Below are 23,021 nucleotides of genomic sequence, written 5' to 3' on the forward strand. Positions count from 1 at the left end.
AGAAAGCTCTTTGGTCTTGCCCATGTTGTAGAGGTTAGAGTCAGACTGATTAATTGAGTCTGTGGACAGGAGTCTTTTATACATGTGACCATTTAAGACAGCTGTCTTTAATGCAGGCACCAAGTTGATTTGGAGCGTGTTTCTGGTCTGGAGGAGGCTGAACTCTTAATGGTTGGTAGGGGATCAAATACTTATTTCTCTGTGCACAATGCAAATAAATATATATAATTTTGACTATGTGATTTTCTGTATTTTTTTTTTTTATATATAATCTATCTCTCACTGGTAAAATTAACCTAGCCTAAAAATTCTAGACTGTTCATGACTTTGACAGTGGGCAAACTTACAAAATCAGCAAGGGATCAAATACTTATTTCCTTCACTGTATATACATGGATTATGGGGTTGTGTACAGGTTTGATAGTGGTTGCATACAGGGATGACGGCAGGCTGGAATATACAGGGATGATGGTGGTCTGGTATATACGGGGATAATGGGGGCTCCAGTACATAACCCCCATCATCCCTGTATATTACCCCCAAAATTCCTGTATATACCAACCAGTCATCATCCCTGTAAGTAATCTTCATCATCCCTGTATATACCAGACAGCTATCGTCCCTGTATATAACCCCCTTCATCCCTGTATATGATGGGGGTTATATACAGGGCTGATGGATGCTATATACAGGGATGATGGGGGTATATACAAGCACACCCTCATCCCTGTATATTACCCCAAGACTGCATATAACCCTCATCATCCATGTATATATTATTGGGGTGGGAACTGTCCGCTCGCCGTGAGCGGCCGGCGCTACACAATGAACAGTAGAGCATTGAACTGATGGCTCCCTGTTCTACTATAGGATTCAACTGTATCTGCGTCCTGAGGTCGCAGATACAGTTGAAACCGGGTAAAAACGAAATGTGCCGAATCGCTGTTTTGCTCTTTTTACAATTAATCGCCCAGCCCTATCCAAGATCATGGCAAACCGCTTGACAAACATCTTGCCAGACTTGATATCTCTAGTACCATTGGTGTTATCCAGGGCCGCTCAGCGTTTAGCAATTTCCCGAAGGTATTGTTAATATCGAACAGGCTATACTCCGATTCTGTGTCGGTAGCAATGCCTGCTCTAATAACAATTGACGCTGAGAAGACGTTTGATAATGTTTGCCGGGAATGGTTGTATAAAGTGCTTGATGTAATGTCCTTTTTGGGTTCCTTTCGCTCCCTTCTACAAAACTATGACAGGCACCGAAAGCGCAAATCTACACTCTGGGTTTTTTGTCAGCTCCCTTTGCTCTCTAAAAGGGGACCAGACAAGGATGCCCACTATCACCACTACTGTTTAATTTTACATTGGAAAAACTCTGGTCTTTTTGTTGACTGATCCTGGGACTTTTAATTGGATACCAATAGGTAAAAATACGCTACAGGCATTTTTTTGTGGATGACATTGTTCTTTTCATGAATAAACCCAATGAGCAATTTTCCAAAGGTTTTTGACATAAATAACAGTTTTAGGCCCCATGCACACGAACGTAAAAACGCCCGTAATTACGGGCCGTAATTTCGTCACGTTTTTACGGGCCCATAGCTTTCTATTGACCACTGGTACCTCCCCGTATGCTTATGGGAAGGTGCCCGTGCCGTTGAAAAATATAGAACATGCCCTATTTCAGGCAGTAATTACGGCACATATAAGTCTATGGGGCTCCCGTAATTACGGGTGACTACGTGTGTGCACCCGTAATTACAGGAGAGTTGCTAGGCGACGTCAGTAAATAGTCACTGTCCAGGGTGCTGAAAGAGTTAAACGATCTGCAGTAACTGTTTCAGCTCCCTGGACAGTGACTTCCGATCACAATATAGATCAACCTGTAAAAAAAAAAAATGTAAAAAAAGAAGACGTTCATACTTACCCAGAACTCCCTGCTTCTTCCTCCAGTCCGGCCTCCTGGGATGACATTTCAGCCCATGTGACCGCTGCAGCCAATCACAGGCTGCAGCGGTCACATGGACTGCCACATCATCCAGGGAGGTCGGACTGGATGTCAAGAGAGGGACGCGTCACCAAGACAACGGCCGGGTAAGTATGAATTTCTTATACTTTTTCTGCGGAAATGGCTGTCCCTTCTCGCTATCCTGCACTGATAGAGAGAAGGGCTGCCGATTAGTGCAGTGTAATTTTGCAGCGAAAACGTGCCCGTAAATATGGGCGGAATACGGGTGACACCGGACCCGTATTTACGCCAGTATTTACGGGAGGACAAAAATACGTTCGTGTGCATGAGGCCTTAGTTTCTACGCTGGTTTTAAAAGGTGAACAACTCTAAATGTGAATTGTTGCCTTTGACGAGATCTGGGGTTAGCTTGACACACTTTGGTGCTCCCCCAGGTATTGTTAAGCAGACTTCACGAATAACGTATTTGGGGATACATACAGTGAAGGAAATAAGTATTTGATCCCTTGCTGATTTTGTAAGCTTGCCCACTGTCAAAGTCATGAACAGTCTAGAATTGTTAGGCTAGGTTAATTTTACCAGTGAGAGATAGATTATATAAAAATAAAAAAAATAAAAATCACATAGTCAAAATTATATATATTTATTTGCATTGTGCACAGAGAAATAAGTATTTGATCCCCTACTAACCATTAAGAGCTCAGTCTCCTCCAGACCAGTTACACGCTCCAAATCAACTTGGTGCCTGCATTAAAGACAGCTGTCTTAAATGGTCACCTGTATAAAAGACTCCTGTCCACAGACTCAATTAATCAGTCTGATTCTAACCTCTACAACATGGGCAAGACCAAAGAGCTTTCTAAGGATGTCAGGGACAAGATCATAGACCTGCACAAGGCTGGAATGGGCTACAAAACCATAAGTAAGACGCTGGGTGAGAAGGAGACAACTGTTGGTGCAATAGTAAGAATATGGAAGACATTCAAAATGACTGTCAATCGACATTGATCTGGGGCTCCATGCAAAATCTCACCTCGTGGGGTATCCTTGATCCTGAGGAAGGTCAGAGCTCAGCCGAAAACTACACGGGGGGAACTTGTTAATGATCTCAAGGCAGCTTGGGACCACAGTCACCAAGAAAACCATTGGTAACACATTACGCCGTAATGGATTAAAATCCTGCAGTGCCCACAAGGTCCCCCTGCTCAAGAAGGCACATACATGTACAGGCCCGTCTGAAGTTTGCAAATGAACATCTGGATGATTCTGAGAGTGATTGGGAGAAGGTGCTGTGGTCAGATGAGACTAAAATTTAGCTCTTTGGCATTAACTTAACTCGCCGTGTTTGGAGGAAGAGAAATGCTGTCTATGACCCAAAGAACACCGTCCCCACTGTCAAGCATGGAGGTGGAAAAATTATGTTTTGGGGGTGTTTCTCTGCTAAGGGCACAGGACTACTTCACCGCATCAATGGGAGAATGGATGGAGCCATGTACCGTCAAATCCTGAGTGACAACCTCCTTCCCTCCCCCAGGACATTAAAAACGGCTCGTGGCTGGGTCTTCCAGCACGACAATGACCCGAAACATACAGCCAAGGCAACAAACGAGTGGCTCAAAAAGAAGCACATGAAGGTCATGGAGTGGCCTAGCCAGTCTCCAGACCTTAATCCCATCGAAAACTTATGGAGGGAGCTGAAGATCCGAGTTGCCAAGCGACAGCCTCGAAATCTTAATGATTTACAGATGATCTGCAAAGAGGAGTGGGTCAAAATTACATCTAACATGTGTGCAAACCTCATCATCAACTACAAAAAAAAGTCTGACTGCTGTGCTTGCCATCAAGTGTTTTGCCACCAAGCATTAAGTCTTGTTTGCCAAAGGGATCAAATACTTATTTCTCTGTGCACAATGCAAATAAATATATATCATTTTGACTATGTGATTTTCTGTTTTGTTTTTTTATATAATCTATCTCTCACTGGTAAAATTAACCTAGCCTAAAAATTCTAGACTGTTCATGTCTTTGACAGTGGGCAAACTTACAAAATCAGCAAGGGATCAAATACTTATTTCCTTCACTGTATAAGGGCTGTTATGGAGTCACCAGTTGAGCAATTTCCCAAAGGCTGCTGGAGACTGTCAGGAATGAGCGTGCAAGCAAATCCGCAAACCCAAATCCGTCACAACTCTGATCGACAGAACCGAAGGCTACTCTATGGTTTTTGCCAGAGCCCACCGCAAGGCAGGTTGGACTTTGCAGCATAGAACCCAGGTTGTTTTAACAGAGTTCGGTGTTGGATAAGAGGTGCAATGCAGGCAATACCAGAGCAGATAACAAGACAGCCCGAGGGTAAACAGAAAGTCCAAATCACAAAGCTAGTGGATATGAGGGATTGCTGAGGTCAAAACCAGCCAGGCAGCAGAAAGTCGAAATTAGTAAGCAAAGGATAATCTAGAGACAAGCCGATGTCCAGTTCCAAAAAGTGCAAATAGTCAAAAGGGTACAGGGTATAGTCAGTAGCTTGATCAAACACGTTTCCTTAAAAAAACAGGGATGGGAAAAGGGGAAGTGGACCGGGGAAGACAAAAAGGAAACAGGCGCTCCCCTAAGGTAATATTGCTTGTATAGGTTGTTGCACAATATTAGTGTGAAGATCTCGAGTGTGAGGGAGTCAAACATATCTATGTTACTCACCCGCTTGGGTTTTGCAGAATGATCGGCACAACTCAACTTTAAAGCGTCGTATCGTACAGTGTGCGAGCCTCTGGAGTGGGCATCGGCAGCAGGTAGATACCAAATGAATAAATAAATAATAAATAAAATTAAATTCCGTTTTCCTTCAGTTAGGTAAGGAATACTCCACGGTCCTTCAGTTTTATGAAGTTTAAAAAGTATTACCAAGAATAAAACAAATAAAACAATGCTGGCATGCGACGCGTTTCAACCTAGAACCTAGATGAAGACCTAGGTTCTAGGTTGAATCGCATCGCATGCCAGCATTGTTTTATTCTTGGTAATAAATAAATTAGAACTGTGGAGTATTCCTTACCTAACAGAAGGTAAAACTGAAAACCACCTATTAGAACAACAGGAGCGCCACGAGGAGGAGTGAATTTGTTTTTTTTAAATCCATTGGATTTGATCAAAACACATGGAAGCAAGGAAGCAAAGAAAACAGAAGCAGATTTAAATACTCCACCCTTCAATCTGATAGGAAGAAAGACAGAGAAGTGGAATAGGCTCAACAACTAAAACCAGAACTGCCCAGCAGCTAGACTAGTAGTCATTGTGATCTTAAAGGGACAGATGTTTTCTAACAGTACCCCCCTTTCCACGAGGGGCCACGGGACCCTTAAACCTTGGTCTAGGTTTCAAAGGAAACTACAAATGAAAGACTTTAAATGGTTAGCATGTACTGAATAGGCATGGACCCAAGTCCGCTCTTCTGGCCCATACCACTACAGTGTCCCAAGTACTGGAGAGTACCCCTGTCCCTCCTGGAATCTAAAATCCTCTGAACCTCAAACTTCATATCTCCTTTTACCTGAACTGGAGGAGGAGGTTTCTTGAGTGGATTAGATGGTGAAAAACTCGATGAATTTTAAAAAATCCAGACGGAAAGACACAGGGTAAATAATTTCAACAATTTAATATGGACCAATAAACCTAGGAGCAAACATACGAGACGGTACTTTCAGTCGCAGATTCTTAGTAGAAGGCCACACCTTTTGACCCACACTAAACACAGGACCCACCGTACGTTTCTTTTCAGCATTTTCCTTTTGAATAACTTGGGAGTTCTTCAGGTTCAATTGAACCTGAGTCCAAACTGTGCACAGTTCATTTGATTAAATTTCCAACTCAGGGTTATCACTAGAAGAGATGAAAAATTAACCAAAACGAGGATGAAAACCATAAATTACAGAAAAACGGCGAGGGAAACATGGTGACTATTATATATAGCAAATTCTGCTAGTGGAAGATACGAGACCCATTCAGCCTGATTATCCGCAAAAATAACACCTAAGATATTGTTCCAAGATTTGATTAAAGCGCTCGGTTTGACCATTAGTCTCAGGGTGGAAAGCAGAAGAGAACGATAAGGCTGGGTTCACACGTGGCGGAATTTCACTTAAATTCCGCTGCGGACACTCCGCAGCGTTAATCCGCAGCGGTGCCGTTTGTCCATTGACTTACACTTTAATTTAGCAGTGTTCGTTTAGACGAGGCGTAAAATTCCGCTGCGGAGCATAGGCTGCGGAGCGGAATTTGGTGTCCGCAGCATGCTCTGTCTGTTGCGGAGCAGTGGCGGACTCATGGCGGAATTTCTCCATTGACTTCAATGGAGAGTCAAAATTCCGCAATGAAGTCCGCAGATCTTATGTGTGCTGCGGAGCGTATTGGTTTTACTACCATGACATTTCTTCATTCTGGCTGGACCTATGTATTTCTAGGTCTACAGCCAGACTGAGGAAGTCAATGGGGCTCCCGTAATGACGGGAGCGTTGCTAGGAGACGTCAGTAAATAGTCACTGTCCAGGGTGCTGAAAGAGTTAAGCGATCGGCAGTAACTGTTTCTGCACCCGGGACAGTGACTACCGATCTCAATATACATGTATCTGTAAAAAAACATATAAGTTCATACTTACCGAGAACTCCCTGCGTCTGTCTCCAGTCCGGCCTCCCAGGATGACGTTTCAGTGTAAGTGACGGCTGCAGCCAATCACAGGCCAAGCACAGGCTGCAGCGGTCACATGGACTGGCGCGTCATCCAGGGAGGTCGGGCTGGATGCCGAAAGAGGGACGCGTCACCAAGACAACGGCCGGTAAGTATGAAAATCGTTTACTTTCACTAGGGAAAGTGCTGTCCCTTCTCTCTATCCTGCACTGATAGGGAGAAGGGAAGCACTTTTCCCGCAGTCCGCAGCAGCTAGTCCGCATCAATGTACTGCACATTTTGTGCAGATCCGCAGCAGAATCTGCAACGCAGATTCTGTGCGGCATTGATGCGGACAGTTGCGGAGGAAATCCGCCACGTGTGGTCATGCCCTTACTGTATACCAAGTTTCTTACAGAAAGCTCTCCAGAAGTTAGCCACAAATTGTACACCTCTATCAGAGACAATATTTTTAGGAATACCATGCAAACAGACTACCTGATCAATAAATAATTTAGACAGTGTTTTGGAATCAGTAAGTTGAAGCAAAGGAATGAAATGACACATTTTACAGAATCTGTCCACCACAACCCAAATGACAGTTTTCCCTTCAGAGGGAGGCAAATCGGTGATAAAATCCATAGACAGATGAGACCAAGGTTTCTGCGAACAGACAATGGACGTAGTTCACCCATAGGACAGACTCGAGGAGTCTTCGGCCCTGTTCACACTGAGTTTTCTTACTGCGGTTTTTGCTGCGGAAACCGCGCCAAAAAACATCCGAAATTGACTCCCATTGATTTCAAATGGGAGGTGGAGGTGTTTTTTTTACCGCGAGCAAAAAAAACGCTTGCGGTAAAAAGAAGCAACATGCCCTATATTGAGGAGTGTTTCGCCTCAAAAACCCCATTGAAATCAATGGGAGACGGAAATAAACTTTTTTTTTACACAAAAAACGCTCGCGGTTATTCCATCTTTCTGTTGAAGAGATAGCTTAAAAAAAAAAGCCTTGAAAAAACGCTGCAAAAAACGCGGCAAAAATCGCGGCAAAAAAACGTGTGTGGTGCAAAACCACTTAAAAAAAACCAGAGCTGAGTTTTCCAGGCAGAATTTTCTGCCTGCAAAGAACTCTGTGTGAACATACCCTTAGCGCGAGCGCAGACATCACAAGCAGAGACATCGTAATTCACATCACGAGACAAAGATGGCCACCATTAGAGCTGCGAGACTAATTCTTTACTACCAGTTATCGCTGGATGACCACACAAAACCGAATCATGTAACTCATTGAGCAAACTAAATCTGAACTGAGAAGGGACAAATAATCTTCCAGCAGGAATGTTTTGTGGAGCAAGTTGCTGACATTTTTTAATCTCAGTTACAAGATCAGGCGATATTGCAGAAACCACTATCCCCTTAGATTAAATAGTTTCAGGATGAATGTTGGGGAACTGTGAGGAACAGAAACTTCGAGATAAGGCGTCGGCTCTGACATTTTTAGACCCGGGTCCGTAGGTTAAAGTAAAGTCAAATCTGGTAAAGAACAAGGCCCACCTAGCCTGTCTGGGATTGAGTCTTTTGGCTGAATCTAAAAAAAAAAAAAAAGTCAGGATTTTATGGTCAGTCAGTACAGTAATTTGATGTCTAGCCCCCTATAGAAAGTGGGGCCACTCTTCAAATGCCCACTTAATAGAAAGAAGCTCACGATTACCTAGATCATAATTTTTCTCAGTGGCGGAAAACCTGCGAGAAAAAAATGATAAAGATTATAAATCCGCCCCTTAGGCAGCTTAGCATTAGGGAGAAGTACAATGGGGCAGTCATACGGCCTATGAGGAGGGAGAGATTCACAATCGATTTCAGAAAAGACGTCCTCAAAATCTTGAATACACTCGGGCAACGATAGTGCGTTGCAAGATACGTTAGTAGTAGACAATGACATGCAAGAATCATAAAATTCCACTTAATCAGCTCTGCTTTTACCCAATCAATAACAGGATTATGTGTCTGAAACCATGGAATACCCAATATTACCTCAGAGGGCACGTTATCTAGGACAAAGAAAGAGATTAGTTCAGTATACAAAGTACCCACTTCCAACGTTACAGGCGGAGTGGAGAACTTGACCGACCCCTGAAAGAGAGGGGTATTATCTATAGCGTATACATTGACTGGGGTGCTCAGCTGAACAAGGGGGATAGCCAAGCTTTTTGCAACCTGGAAATCCAAGAAATTAGCCGCAGAACCACAATCTACAAAGCTTGACCAGAAATACAAACATTATTAAACCATACATTAACAGGCAAAAGGAATATAATAAAATGTGTGAAATTATACATTGCAAACAATAATTGAGTATCATTCCTTTAAGATAAACGCATTACCATTGTGACATCGACTAAGCAGTGCCTGCAATACAAGACAGGCGCAATCTCATATGTGGCCTCTAGTACATCATCGACTAAGCAGGAAACACGCAAACTCATCTGGGGCCTTGCCAGGCGATCCTCCAGGCATCCCCAAATGGAATCAAACAATGGATGCAATAATGTAGTACAGTCCTTTTAACCCCATGATGGACAGTTACATATACAATTTCCATACAGTAAGGCCCCATGCACAAGACCGTAAAAAACCTCCGTTTTTGCGGACCGCAATTGCGGTCCGCAAAAACTGAGCCATTCACTTTCATTGAACACTGACACCTTTCTGTAGCACTACGGAAGGGTGTCCGTGCCGTGGAAAGGTTCCGGGAATTATGGAACATGTCCGTTCTTTTGCGGGCCGTGCTCCCATACTTTGTATGGGAGCACGGCCCGAAAATGCGGCTGTCAGTCGGCGGCCGGCCGTGATTGCGGGCACGGTCATGTGCATGGGGCCTAACAGCCAGCCTTCAAAATGTCACTGTGTCAAGTGAATAGTAAGTAGTCACTACAAAGTGCCATGGGACCGATCAGAGCGTCCCCGACCAGGCGACTGCTGTGATTAGTCAGTCAATGCTGACTGACCAATCACAGCGTTAGAAGTGGAAAATGGAAGGCGGTTACTTATATTTATATTTCCAGTAGATATGCCATAAATATCTGAGATGGGAATAGCCTTTATATCCTGGATTTATTAACTGTATGTAGAGAAAATCAATGGGTCTATATTGTGTTACTAAACCGTGTTGGGAATTGTGGTCTCTGCTAGGAGTATTAGGCTGTGGATTACTAGTGCATGTGATAATATAGGGAGAAACATCCCTCCCCGTCCAATATAGATGCATATCAGTGGTCTGCAAACTGTGGATCACCGATAGATAGACAGACAGACAGACAGACAGACAGACAGACAGACAGACAGACAGACAGACAGACGGATAGATAGATAGATATACTTTGCCCCTTAGAACTGAATTAATTGGGGGAAATAATTGCAGTATATTTTTTGCAGCACATGAACAATTGTTCGAAAATAAAAAATAAGGGCCTGTTCACATCAGCGTTGGCTTTCCATTCCGGGGTTCCGTCGGAGCTTTCCGTCGGGTGAACCCCGCAACGGAAAGTCAAACTGAAACCACAGCTTCCGTTTCCGTCACCATTGATATCAATGGTGACGGAAACATTGCTAATGGTTTCCGTTCGTCACCATTCCGGCAGGTTTCCGTTTTAATGACTGAATCAATAGCGCAGTCGCAGTGTGAACAGGCCCTTATCTGTATAGATCAGTTTTGCCGTCAGACGGACAATTTTGCCGCATGCCATGTTTCGGAGTCCAGCGATGGACACCCTGCACAACACACAGAGCACAACTTTCCATCATTTGTGTTCTGCGAAGGCAAAAACGAACCAAGCCGGACACAACATATGTATGTGAACACACCCTTACTTTATAATCTTTATCGCAATGGATTTATGCCCACGGCCGTAAAACATATATTGCTCTTGCACTAATATTTAGAGCCAAGGACAGGATCAGATCCCGAGTAAATTCTGGGAAAGGCTTTCCTAATCTTACAATCCCATCCTTGACCATAAATTTACGGCTTTGCACTTTTTTGTTGCAGAAACTTCTGCGACTGAAAATCAGTTCTAATGATCTAAATGTGGTTGTTTCTGCAGCTAGCACATCCAGGTCTCTTTCATACGTCAGGATTTTGATCAGTATTCTGCTTCAGTATTTGTAAGTCAAAACTAGGAGTGGATCCAAAACATGGAAGACGTGCAAATGTTTGATTAAATCTTTTCACTGTGTGGTTTCCACTCCCGGTTTTGGCTTACAAACGGCGATCTAAAATTCTGACCAAAATACTGCTGTGTGAAAGTGGCCTAGGGCTGCTATCAAATAAGGCCCCATGCACAAGACCGTAAAAATCGTAATTACTGTCTGCAATTACGGACCCATTCACTTCTATTCTCCACGGACAAAAGCTAGTGGATGGAGCCTAAATACTATGATGTCTTCTATACAAAGAGAACAGAACGTTCTGCTCTCCAATCTCTTTGCTGAACAAAATGGTACTATGTATTTTACCATATAATTTACTGAAAATAAATTCCTTCATTGTTTTTTGGGTTTTGCTTTTACAGAATGCGGTAAAAATGACGTGTTAACTTTATTATGCGGTTCGGTTTGATTACTGCGATACCAAATGTAAACAGTTCTTTAACAAACTTTTACTAAACAAAAAACATTCTTAAAAAAAAAAAATGTGTTTTCTGTTGCCATATTCTGAGACCTATAACTTATTTATTTCCTGTAAATGGAGCTGTGTGAGGACTTGTTTCTTGCGGAGCAAGCTATAATATTAAGGCCAGGTTCCCACGTAACGTAAACGCTGCAGAATTTCCGCACCTGAACTCTTCGTGGAAAATCCTGCAGCATTTACGGTGGCAGCAAAGTGAATGAGATTTGAACAAATCTCATGCACACCATGCAGAAAAAAATCTGTAGTGAAAAAGTTCACAAATTGATCTGCGGTGCGGAATTTAAATCCGCAGCGTGTGAATTTACGCTGTGAGTTCGTTGCTCTTCTGTTGTGGGTTTTCCCCATTGAATTCAATGGGGATGCAAAACCTTCAACAAATAGCCAAGTAAAATAAATTAAAAAGTCTATAACTACAGCCCTGCCGTTGCCATAGCAACGCTATGTTCTGTTCACCGTCCAGGCCGGTCCCTTCAGATGATATTTCATCCCATGTGACTGCTGCAGCAAATCACGGGCTGCAGCGGTCACATGGGCTGCAGTGTCATCCCAGGAGGCTGCGTGGAGAATCTGAATAAGGCGCCACTGTGACAAGGGCCGGAGGGAAGTATAGACTTTTTTTGTATAGATTTAAAGAGAACCTTTCACCTCCTCATACATGTGCAGCTGAGTGCAGCATGTAATGGAGAGGGCTGCACACACCCTGGGGCACTTTACATTTTTTTTCTACCTTCCTCCGTTATTTAGATATCGGTGCCATTATATTTGGCGCCCGATATTTAAATAACCCCCTGAACTGTCAATGGGGCATGTACTGGCAAGGGGGCGTGTTACTATGGCTGTGACACTGTCCAGTCAGATATGGACAGTGTTACAGCAAGAGCAAGGAGAGACAATGTGCGCGCACGCGCGCTTTCTCTCACTCACTCTTCAGCTTTCAAGATCAGTCTTCTGCCGAAATGGCAAGGGGCGTGTCACTGCTACGGACAGTGTAAGAGCTGTGAAGAGGAGCTCCCATCTCTTCAGCTCCTGTGAGATCAGTCTTGTACTTTGTCTGCCACACTGGCAAGGGGGCGTGTCTCTGCAACGGACAGCCCAAAAGCTGGGGAGCACTTACACTGTCTGTAGCAGTGACACTCCCCCTTGCCAGTCGGCAGAAGACTGATCTTGAAAGCTAAAGAGTGAGAGCGAGTGCGCACACTCTCTCCTCTATCCTGTTGTGGACCGCAGCATCTAAATGGTTAAACTGCCGGGATTGGAGTTCCCTGATTATGGCCATCACAGTGAGTTTTCAACATACAGACGACACCTGCCGGGTATGGAGTAGGATCAGCCTGTGAGCCCACTCCATACTCTCACTTATGACGTACGGTTACGTCAAATGTTGGAAAGGGGTTCAACTGTATTTAATTCATGTTTAAATCCGCCTAGGGACTTCACAATACGATCTTCTGATGGGCAGTATTCTGGTCAGTGTAAGGCTTCGTTCACATCTGCGCTAGGGCTTCGTTCCAACGTTCCGTCTGAGCTTTCCGTCAGAACAGTGCCATGACAGACACAAACGGAAACCATGGGTTTCCCTTTCCATCACCATTGATCCAATGGTTTCCGTTTGCCTTAGTTATGCAAGGGTTCCGTCGTTTTGACAGAATCAATACCGTAGTCGACTATGCTATTCATTCCATCAAAACAACGGAACCCTTGCACAACGGAGACAAACGGAAACCTTTGGAAATCAATGGTGATTGAAACGGAAACCTATGGTTTCCGTTTGTGACGGTCAGGGCTCCGTTCTGACGTAAAGCTCCGACGGACCGTCGGAACGGAGCCCTAGCGCAGATGTGAACGAAGCCTAAGGCCTCATGCACACGACCATAGTAGTGTGCACGTCCGTGATTTGCGGCTCGGACTGCCGCGGAGTGTCACTCGCAAATTGCGGGCAGTGCACTGGCCGCGTGCATTCATTTCTGAGTCTGGACAGCAAAATACAGCCGTGTATTAAGACATGTCCTATCTTTTTGGGGTCCAGGCTCATGGGCAATCCATGCACCGTGGAAACCACGGTCGTGTGTATGGGCCCATTGAAATGAATGGGGCCACAATTCACCTGCAGATTTGCGGGTGAATTGCGAACGCAAAAATAAGTTTGTGCACATGAGGCCTAAGACTAATAGGCAACCCTGGGATTGTGCTGTGGAGTGCCGAGAGGTTATCAGAGGAAGCCCCCCACACACACACCTCTGTTAAACTCCTTAGATGAAACGCTCTTGAAATTTCTGATTTAGGCCTGATTTACACGAGCGTGTGCGTTTTGCGCGCGGAAAAAACGCAGCGTTTTGCGTGCGCAAAAGGCACTTGACAGCTCCGTGTGTCATCCGTGTATGATGCGCGGCTGCGTGATTTTCGCGCAGCCGCCATCATAGAGATGAGGCTAGTCGACGTCAGTCACTGTCCATGGTGCTGAAAGAGTTAACTGATCGGCAGTAACTCTTTCAGCACCCTCGACAGTGAATTCCGATCACCATATGGAGTAACCTGTTTAAAAAAAAAAAGAGGTTCGTACTTACCGAGAACTTCCCGGCCGTTGCCTTGGTGACACGTCCTTGGTGACGCACCTCTCTTGACATCTGGCCCCACCTCCCTGGATGACGCGGCAGTCCATGTGACCGCTGCAGCCTGTGCTTGGCTTGTGATTGGCTGCAGCTGTCACTTGGACTGAATTGTCATCCCGGGAGGTCAGACTGGAGGAAGAAGCCGGGAGTTTTATCGGTAAGTCAGAACGTTTTTGTTTTTTTACACGTTCACGTATATTGGGATGGGAAGTCACTGTGCAGGGTGCTGAACCAGTTTAACTATTTCAGCACCCTGGACAGTGACTGTCTCCTGACGTCGCGTACCGCAACATTTTTTGCCGGGTTCGGTCAAAACGAGTTCGGCCGAACCCGGTGAAGTTCGGTTTGCTCCTCTCTAAGACACTCCTTTTGGATGTTTGTAAACAGAAAAGCACGTGGTGCTTTTCTGTTTACATTCAGAGTTTGACAGCTCTTGCGCGAATCACGCAGTTCGCACGGAAGTGCTTCCGTGCGACCTTCGTGGTTTTCACGCACCCATTGACTTCAATGGGTGCGTGATGCGCGAAAAAACGCACGATTATAGAACATGTCGTGAGTTTTACGCAGTCGCACGCGCGTATATTACGCGCGTGTAAATGAGGCCTTACAGTTATTTCATTTTTTCAACTGCCTGTTTCCATTCTTGTTTAGGCCTCTTTCACACGGCAGTATCTTGATCAGTTATTTGCATCAGTATTTAAAAAGCAAAACCAGGATTTAAAAAAACAACAATTGAATGTAAAGATTCGTACCACTTGCGTGTTTTGGATCCACTCCTAGTTTTGATTTTAATCAATTAAAAGCGCTTAATAATTAATATACATTCTCAATGGGTTGAGCTTATTGATGATACAATATATCAGTAGGTTCCTCACTTGTATCGTACGTATAAGGTTTCACATCTGCGTCGAGGTTCCGTTCGTGGGTTCCGTCAGGGGAACCCACGAACGGAAACCATAGCTTTCCGTTAGCATTACCATTGATTTCAATGGCAATGCTTCTGATGCTAATGGTTTCTGTTTGTCTCCGTTCCGTAAAGATTCCGTTTTTTTGACAGAATAAAGTCGACTACGCTATTGATTCCGCCGAAAAACTTAAACCTTACGGAACAGAGACAAACTGAAGCCATTAGCAACAGTAGCGTTACCATTGAAATCAATGGTAATGCTAACGGAAAAATATGTTTTCAGTTTGGTTTCCGTTCGTGGGTTCCCCTGACGGAAAGGTATGACAGAACCCACGATCGGAACCTCTACGCAGATGTAAACGAAGCCGAATATGTACGATACAGGGGAGGAACCTACTGATATATTCTGCATTTTCAATAAGCTCAATGCATTGTGTACCTTTTATTTTTTTTACTGTAAACAATAGCTGATGGTTATTACCTACTAGTCTATAAATACATATCCAAGCTTGTTGCTTTGCTTTTAATACATTTGTAATAATGGTTTTATACGGCCCTCCCGAGTGCTGAATATTTTGTTTTATTTTGTTTTCGCTATATTATAATTTGAGGAGACTTGGTACAGTGGACACCTTAGGGTGGGTTCACACCCGAGCTTGCTATTCCGTTGCTCTGCTCCGTCGGAGGAGCAGAACAAGGGAATAACGGGAAACGCCGGTTCCGTTGCACCACAAACTCCACCGGCAACCAACAGAACCCATTGACTTTGCCAATGTTATAGAAAACCACAGTAAACAATTGAATAAAAGTTTCAAGTGAATGTCTACCCATGAACACCAGTTTGTTTTTTTAATCTAAGTAGGTCTACATTTTTGTGCAGATTACAGATTACAAGAGTATTGAGATCCCACAGAGAAAACAATTAACTATTCATCCCTGACATTATGTGTAGTGACTATCTGGCCAGACACTCCAATAAAACAACTTCCAACCTGCTGCTTTGTCCTCCTATCTGCCTAAAACACAGACAGGATGTTGTAAGATAGTGCCTGGACACTGCATTGAGCGCCAAATGACGATACAGCACGTTGATCGGCGCTCGTTGGCACCATTTACATGGAGAAATTATCGCAACGTATGGGGATGAATAATCGTTAATATGATCGCTCGTCCCCATGCCTTTGCCTCTTGCCTGCAGTACAACCCCTTCTTACATGGGGAGATATGTGCTAACTAGCGACTATTTCTTTGGCCGCATAAAAGATACGATCAGCCAACGAACTCGCTCATTTGTGGACTGATCGCTGCTCTGTTAACACAGGGCATTGATCAGGAAGGAGCGGTCATACAAGCGTTTATTTGCCCAATCATCGGCCCGTATAAAGTGATTTTAAAACTAAGATAAGAGCAGGTATGTGGCATAAGAGCAGGGATTTTTCACTACAGGCAAAAATAGAGGTCTTAAAGGCCTGCTTGCACCGGCCCATTAGGGCATGTTCACACGTGGCGGATTTCCTCCGCAACTGTCCGCATCAATGCCGCACAGAATCTGCGTTGCAGATTCTGCGGCGGATCTGCCCAAAATGTGCAGAAAATTGATGCGGACTAGCTGCTGCGGACTGCGGGAAAAGTGCTTCCCTTCTCCCTATCAGTGCAGGATAGAGAGAAGGGACAGCACTTTCCCTAGTGAAAGTAAACGAATTTCATACTTACCGGCCGTTGTCTTGGTGACGCGTCCCTCTTTCGGCATCCAGCCCGACCTCCCTGGATGACGCGCCAGTCCATGTGACCGCTGCAGCCTGTGCTTGGCCTGTGATTGTCTGCAGCCGTCACTTAGACTGAAACGTCATCCTGGGAGGCCGGACTGGAGACAGAAGCAGGGAGTTCTCGGTAAGTATGAACTTATATTTTTTTACAGGTTGCTGTATATTGGGATCGGTAGTCACTGTCCCGGGTGCAGAAACAGTTACTGCCGATCGCTTAACTCTTTCAGCACCCTGGACAGTGACTATTTACAGACGTCTCCTAGCAACGCTCCCGTAATTCCGGGAGCCCCATTGACTTCCTCAGTCTGGCTGTAGACCTAGAAATACATAGGTCCAGCCAGAATGAAGAAATGTCAAGTTAAAAAAGCAAGACGCATCCGCAGCACACATAACATGTGCATGACAGCTGCGGACTTCATTGCGGAAATTAGAATCTCCATTGAAGTCAATGGAGAAATTCCGCCATGAGTCCGCAACCAGTCCGCCACTGGTCCACAACAGACAGAGCATGCTGCGGACACCAAATTCCGCTCCGCAGCCTATGCTCCGCAGCGGAATTTTACGCATCGTCTAAACGAACACTGCTAAATTAAAGTGGAAGTCAATGGACAAACGGCTCCGCTGCGGATTAACGCTGCGGAGTATCCGCAGCGGAATTTAAGTGAAATTCCGCCACGTGTGAACCCAGCCTTAACGTCACAATTAAAAAAAATTCTGAGCGATCATAACAATTGATCATGTATACTGGAAAAGAACTATAAGCACTATAAGGCCTTGTTCACACAGTGCAGATTTTGCATGTATTTTTTTAAGCTAAAACCAGGAACGGAACCTAGACAGAAGAAATATATAACAGAAGGCCTTATAGGTCTGTTCTCCTGGATCCAATTCTGGTTTTGACTTTAAAAAACGCGTGCAAAATCTGCACTGTGTGAATAAGGCCTAAGGATGGGTTCTCATACAATGTAAACACTGTGGAATTCCAGCAAAGGAATTATGTGTGGAAATTCTGCAGTATTTAAAGTGCCAGAAAAGAGAATGAGATTTTGAAAATCTCAGCCAAACACTGCGGAAATAAAACAAAGAAAATCGTGCGGGAAGTGTTCCGGTCATTTATGCTTCGTATTCTGTGCGGAGATGTTACGTGTTTGGCACCTAGACTTCAATGTAGGTTGAATTTTGTACAGCGTTTATGCCGTGAAAACCGCTGGATCCGCAGGTGGGCAGATACTTTGCTATAACCAATGCTTGACACTAAGGGCTTGTCCACACACAACGGAAAATTTCTGCAGCAATTCCGTTGAAAAACGCAGACATTCCTCTATGGCAAAAACGCACCATTTCCTGTGGTTTTTATGGTAGAAAATGGTGCGTAAACGGCTGCGTTTTTCCCAATGCTGGAAGATGGTGACATCTCCTCTGAAAAACGCAGCAATTCAGTCCACTTTCCGCAGCAGGAATTGACAGTCTGTGGTACGAAAAATACGCAACGCAGATTAATTTCTGCTCAGAATTTTTACGCAGCGTGTGGATGATATTTGTTAAATCTCAAACACTATGCTGCTACTGTAGTCTGCTGCGGAAAAAACGTGGAAATTCCGTGGTGTGCAGACGAGCCCTAAAGGTTGCAGAATTTCCGCAGTATTTATGCTATGCAGATTTTGTTGAAAATCAGTTCCATGCATCTGAATAGGGTTTATAGAAATCCATAAGGCCCCATACACAACACCGTGATTTTCACGGTCCGTGCATGGCCCCGGAGCCCGGACAGCAGAAAGAACGGGCAAGCCTTATTACGGCCGTGTTCTGCGGTCCGGGCTCATTGAAAATAACGGCCGCACGCCATGTGCACTGCCTGCGATTTGCGGGCGGCTCGCGGCTGTAACTCCGTGGGCGGCCGACCTGGAAATCACGGCCGTGCACATGGCTACGGTCGTGTGATTGAGGCCTACACCTGCTGCAAAAACAACCCTATTCAAATGCATGGAACGGATTTTCAGTTGCAGAAATTTCTGCAACAAATCTGCCGCGTGTGAACTAACACTTGCACGCCAACTGTGCATTACGCAGATGAAGTCGAGGCCTGTACACCTTACTTCACTGCGCAGGCGCCAAAGCTGACTTGTAATGACATATTCTGGCCTGAGGGATGTCAATCAGGTCAGTGCTGTACACATAATGCTACAACACACACATCCGACAGGGCCATGACCAGGAAGCCATTGCCCAGCAGAAGAACAACATGGTGGTGGTTTAGTGTCCGAAAATCTAGCAACAGGTTCTGTTCTGATCACGTTTGAGGCTCAATGTGCCCCTGAGCGTATAACCCAGACATATGTAACTGTATGCCATAGACTCCCCATTGTAAAAAGAAAGTCGTTATGTCGGCCAAGCGCATGCCATTACTCTTTTTGGCATACATTTGGCTATTGAAATTTAAAGGCACATTTTATACGCTGAGCATACAACATAAATGTGGGGGCACTCTGACTATTCACTCTATGTGTGGGTATTCTGGGTGTCACTAGTTGCTCTACAGACTCACATGGCTGATAGCAGCGAATAATAGAGTTCATTTATACCGTGCAGATCTTTAGGATATATCTGTACTCAGTATCTACATATGTCTCAGGTATAGGAAATAAAAGCATATTCAGGGTAACCATAAGTGACGGTACTTGTAGAGCCCGCCACAACTACTGAACACTTCTACACACACACGTCCAGTACGTCTCTCATCTCCCGCCCCACGTCTATGACACTGTACACACTGTAGACGAGGCGGAAACGCCTTGCAGTCACGGAATATTGTCAGTGCGTCACTTCCGCTGCTTGTCATGAAGGGACTACTCACTGTGTCACCTTGCCGCGTAGCGCCAGTCTCTGCAGCAACGCCATCTTCCGTCCTGTGGTGCGTCAGTGGGCCGCAGCGGGAGGTGCAGGCGCCGCGCAGTGGGAGGGCCGCCGCTTGTATTGTAGTTGACTGTAGGTAACGGAGTTGTCAGGAACAGACTGCCAGCGGACTTGCAGCAAAGTATCCTGGGAGTTGTAGTGTCAATAGTGCAGCTGCACGCCTATCTGTGTGTGAATAGCAACCAATCAAGTTATGTATCTAATTTTTCAACGCAGATTGGAAACTAAGCAGTAATCTGATTGGTTTATATGAAAAAGTTTTTTATCCCATTAATGCAGCAATTTATTTTTTTCGCTTTTTCATCTGCGCATTCCAAAAGGCATAACTTTTTTGATTTTTCCTCAAAACAGCCGTCGATTTTTGCGAGATAATCTTTAGGCCGGATTCACACGAGCGTGTGCGTTTTGTGCACGCAAAAAACGTGCCGTTTTGCGAGTGCAAAAGGCACTTAACAGCTCTGTGTGTCAGCCCCGTATGATGCGCGGCTGCGTGCTTTTCGCGCAGCCGCCATCATTATGACACTCCCTTTGGATGTTTGTAAACAGAAAAGCACGTGGTGCTTTTCTGTTTACATTCATAGTTTGTCCGCTGTTGCGCGAATCACGCTCGTCCCACGGAAGTGCTTCCGTGTGGTGTGTGTGATTTTCACGCACCCATTGACTTCAATAAGTGCGCGATGCGCATAATACGCACAAAGAACGGACATGTCGTGAGTTTTTCGCAGCGGACTCATGCTGCGTAAAAATCACGCAACTTTCTGCACGGCCCTATAGACTAATATGGGTCCATGCGACGCGCGTGAAAATCACGCGCGTTGCACAGACTTATATCCCGTTCGTCTGAATAAGCCCTTAGGGTGCGTTCACAGGTGGCATACATGAAGAATAAAAAAAAATAAGCTGCAGGAAAATACAATGTATGCCTTAGGGAAAAATATTCTGCAATAAAGACAGATTTTGCGTGTTCTTGCGTAGTGGAATATTTTTCCAATAGGCAAATATTGTAACATTTTCAGCTGCGGAAATACAATGCCAGTACGCCACATGTGACTGCACACTTATGGCACCATTCTGATGTACACATAATGTATTGAATGGTTCCGCCATTGTTTTTTAGGATTTGTTGTTAGGGTATGTTCACACAGAGTGTTTTCAGATGTTTTTTTGGGCAATAAAGGTCCTGAAAAAACGACTGAAAAATCGGAAGCAGAACGCCTCCAAACATTTGCCCATTGATTTCAATAGGAAAAACGGCGTTATGTTTAAAAAAACGGCCACGAAAAATAAGTGCATGTCACTTCTTCAGACGTTTTTGGAGCCGTTTTTCATAGACTACAGAAAAAAAGCTCCAAAAACGGCCGTAAAAAACGCAGCGAAAAACGCGAGTTTGCATAAAAAAACTTCTGAAAATCAGGAGCTGTTTTCCCTTGAAAACAGCTCAGTTTTTTTTAGACGTTCTTGAGTTTGCGTGTTCACATACCCTTACGGTGTTCACCGTGTGGAATAAATGAACTACAACTTTGTTCTGTGGGTTGTTACGATTACAGCGATACCAAACGTATAGGTTTTTTTAACCCCTTAAGGACGCAGCCTTATTTTGGCCTTAAGGGTATGTTCACACGGCAACGCCAAATACGTCTGAAATTACAGAGCTGTTTTCAGGCGAAAACAGCTCCTGAATTTCTGATGTTTTTACAAGTGCACGCGTTTTTCGGAGCGTCCATTACGGTCGTAATTGGAGCTGTTTATCAATGGAGTCAATGAAAAACGGCTCCAATTACGTCTCGAGAAGTGTCCTGCACTTCTTTGACGCGGGCGTCTTTTTACGCGCCGTCTTTTGACAGCGACGCGTAAAAATACACCTCGTCTGCACAGAACATTGTAAAACCCATTGAAATCAATGGGCAGATGTTTGCAGACGTATTGGAGCCGTTTTTTCAGGCGTAATTCGAGGCGTAAAACGTCTGAATTACGTCCGTAAATAGGCCGTGTGACCATACCCTAAGGCTCAGAGCCCATTTTTTTGTAATCTGACATATTTCACTTTATGTGGTAATAACTTCGGAATCCTTAAACCTATCAAAGCCATTCTGAGACTGTTTTCTCGTGACACATTGGGCTTTATGTTAGTGGTAAAATTTGGTTGATATATTCAGTGTTTATTTGCAAAATTTAGAGAAAATGTAGAAAAATAGAAGTTTTCTGAATTTAAATGCATCTGCTTGTAAAACAGACGGTTATACCACCCAAAATAGTTCCTAGTTCACATTTGCCATATGTCTACCTTAGGCCGGGTTCACACTGAGTTTTTTTGCAGGCGCAAAATCTGCCTCAAAATTCTGTTTGGAATTTTGAGGCAGATTTTCCTCTGCCTGCATGCCGATTTTGGCGTCGTTTTTCGCCCGCGGCCATTGAGCGCCGCGGGCATATAACGCCGCAAAATACGCTTTCTCCGCCTCCCATTGAAATCAATAGGAGGCATTTTTGGCGAGTTTGCACGTAAAAAAAACGAGCCAAAAATCTCTGTGTGAACTCCCCCTTAGATTGGCATCGTTTTTTGAACATTATTTTATTTTTCTTGGACGTTACAATACTTAGAACATAAACAGCAATTTCTCATATTTTTAAGAACATTTCAAAAGTCCTTTTTTTTTAAAGTACCAGTTCATGTTTTGAAGTGGCTTTGAGGGGCCTATGTATTAGAAAACCCCATAAAACACCCCATTTTGAAAACTAGACCCCCAAAGTACTCAAAACAGCATTTAGAAAGTTTTTTTTAACCCTTTAGGCATTTCACAGGAATTAAAGCAAAGTGGAGGTGAAATTTGCAAATTTAATTTTTCTTGCTGAATTTAAATTTTATTCCATTTTTTTCTGTAACACAGAAGGTTTTACCAGAGTCAGGGTATGTGCACACGAGAAGTGCCTTTTACGTCTGAAAAGACAGACTGTTTTCAGGAGAAAACAGCTGCCTCGTTTCAGACGTAAAAGCTCCTCCCCGCATTATGCGAGGCGTCTTTGACGCTCGTAAATCTTGAGCTGCTCTTCATTGACTTCAATGAAGAACGGCTCAAATTACGTTGCAAAGAAGTGTCCTGCACTTCTTTGCCGAGGCAGTCCATTTACGCGTCATAGTTTGACAGCTGTCAAACGACGACGCGTAAATTACAGGTCGTCAGCACAGTACGTCGGCAAACCCATTCAAATGAATGGGCAGATGTTTGCCGACGTATTGTAGCCCTATTTTCAGACGTAAAACGAGGCATAATACGCCTCGTTTACGTCTGAAAATAGGTTGTGTGAACCCAGCCAAACACTACTAAATATGTATTGTTCAGATTCTGCAGTTTTTAGAAATGTCCCACATGTGGCTCTGCTGCGCTCGTGGACTAAAACACAAGCCCCAGAAGCAAAGAAGCACCTGGTGCATTTTGGGGCCTCTTTTTTATTAGAATATATTTTAGGCAGCATGCCAGGTTTGAAGAGGTGTTGAGGTGCCAAAAC

General features: G+C 44.3%; 1 protein-coding gene across 1 annotated transcript in view; it reads right to left on the minus strand.

Moving 5' to 3' along the window:
* CLYBL (citramalyl-CoA lyase) overlaps window positions 1-19,682 on the minus strand; it is a 380,083-nt gene extending 360,401 nt beyond the window's left edge. Inside the window, exon 1 of the mRNA XM_075850278.1 lies at window positions 19,459-19,682. Within this exon, the coding sequence (XP_075706393.1) occupies window positions 19,459-19,502 (44 nt within the window). The 5' untranslated portion in view covers window positions 19,503-19,682. The remainder of the gene's footprint in view (window positions 1-19,458) is intronic.
* Between the last annotated feature and the right edge of the window lie 3,339 nt (window positions 19,683-23,021).

Source organism: Rhinoderma darwinii, chromosome 2 (assembly GCF_050947455.1).
Source record: "Rhinoderma darwinii isolate aRhiDar2 chromosome 2, aRhiDar2.hap1, whole genome shotgun sequence".
In the NCBI taxonomy this organism is placed as follows: domain Eukaryota; kingdom Metazoa; phylum Chordata; class Amphibia; order Anura; family Rhinodermatidae; genus Rhinoderma; species Rhinoderma darwinii.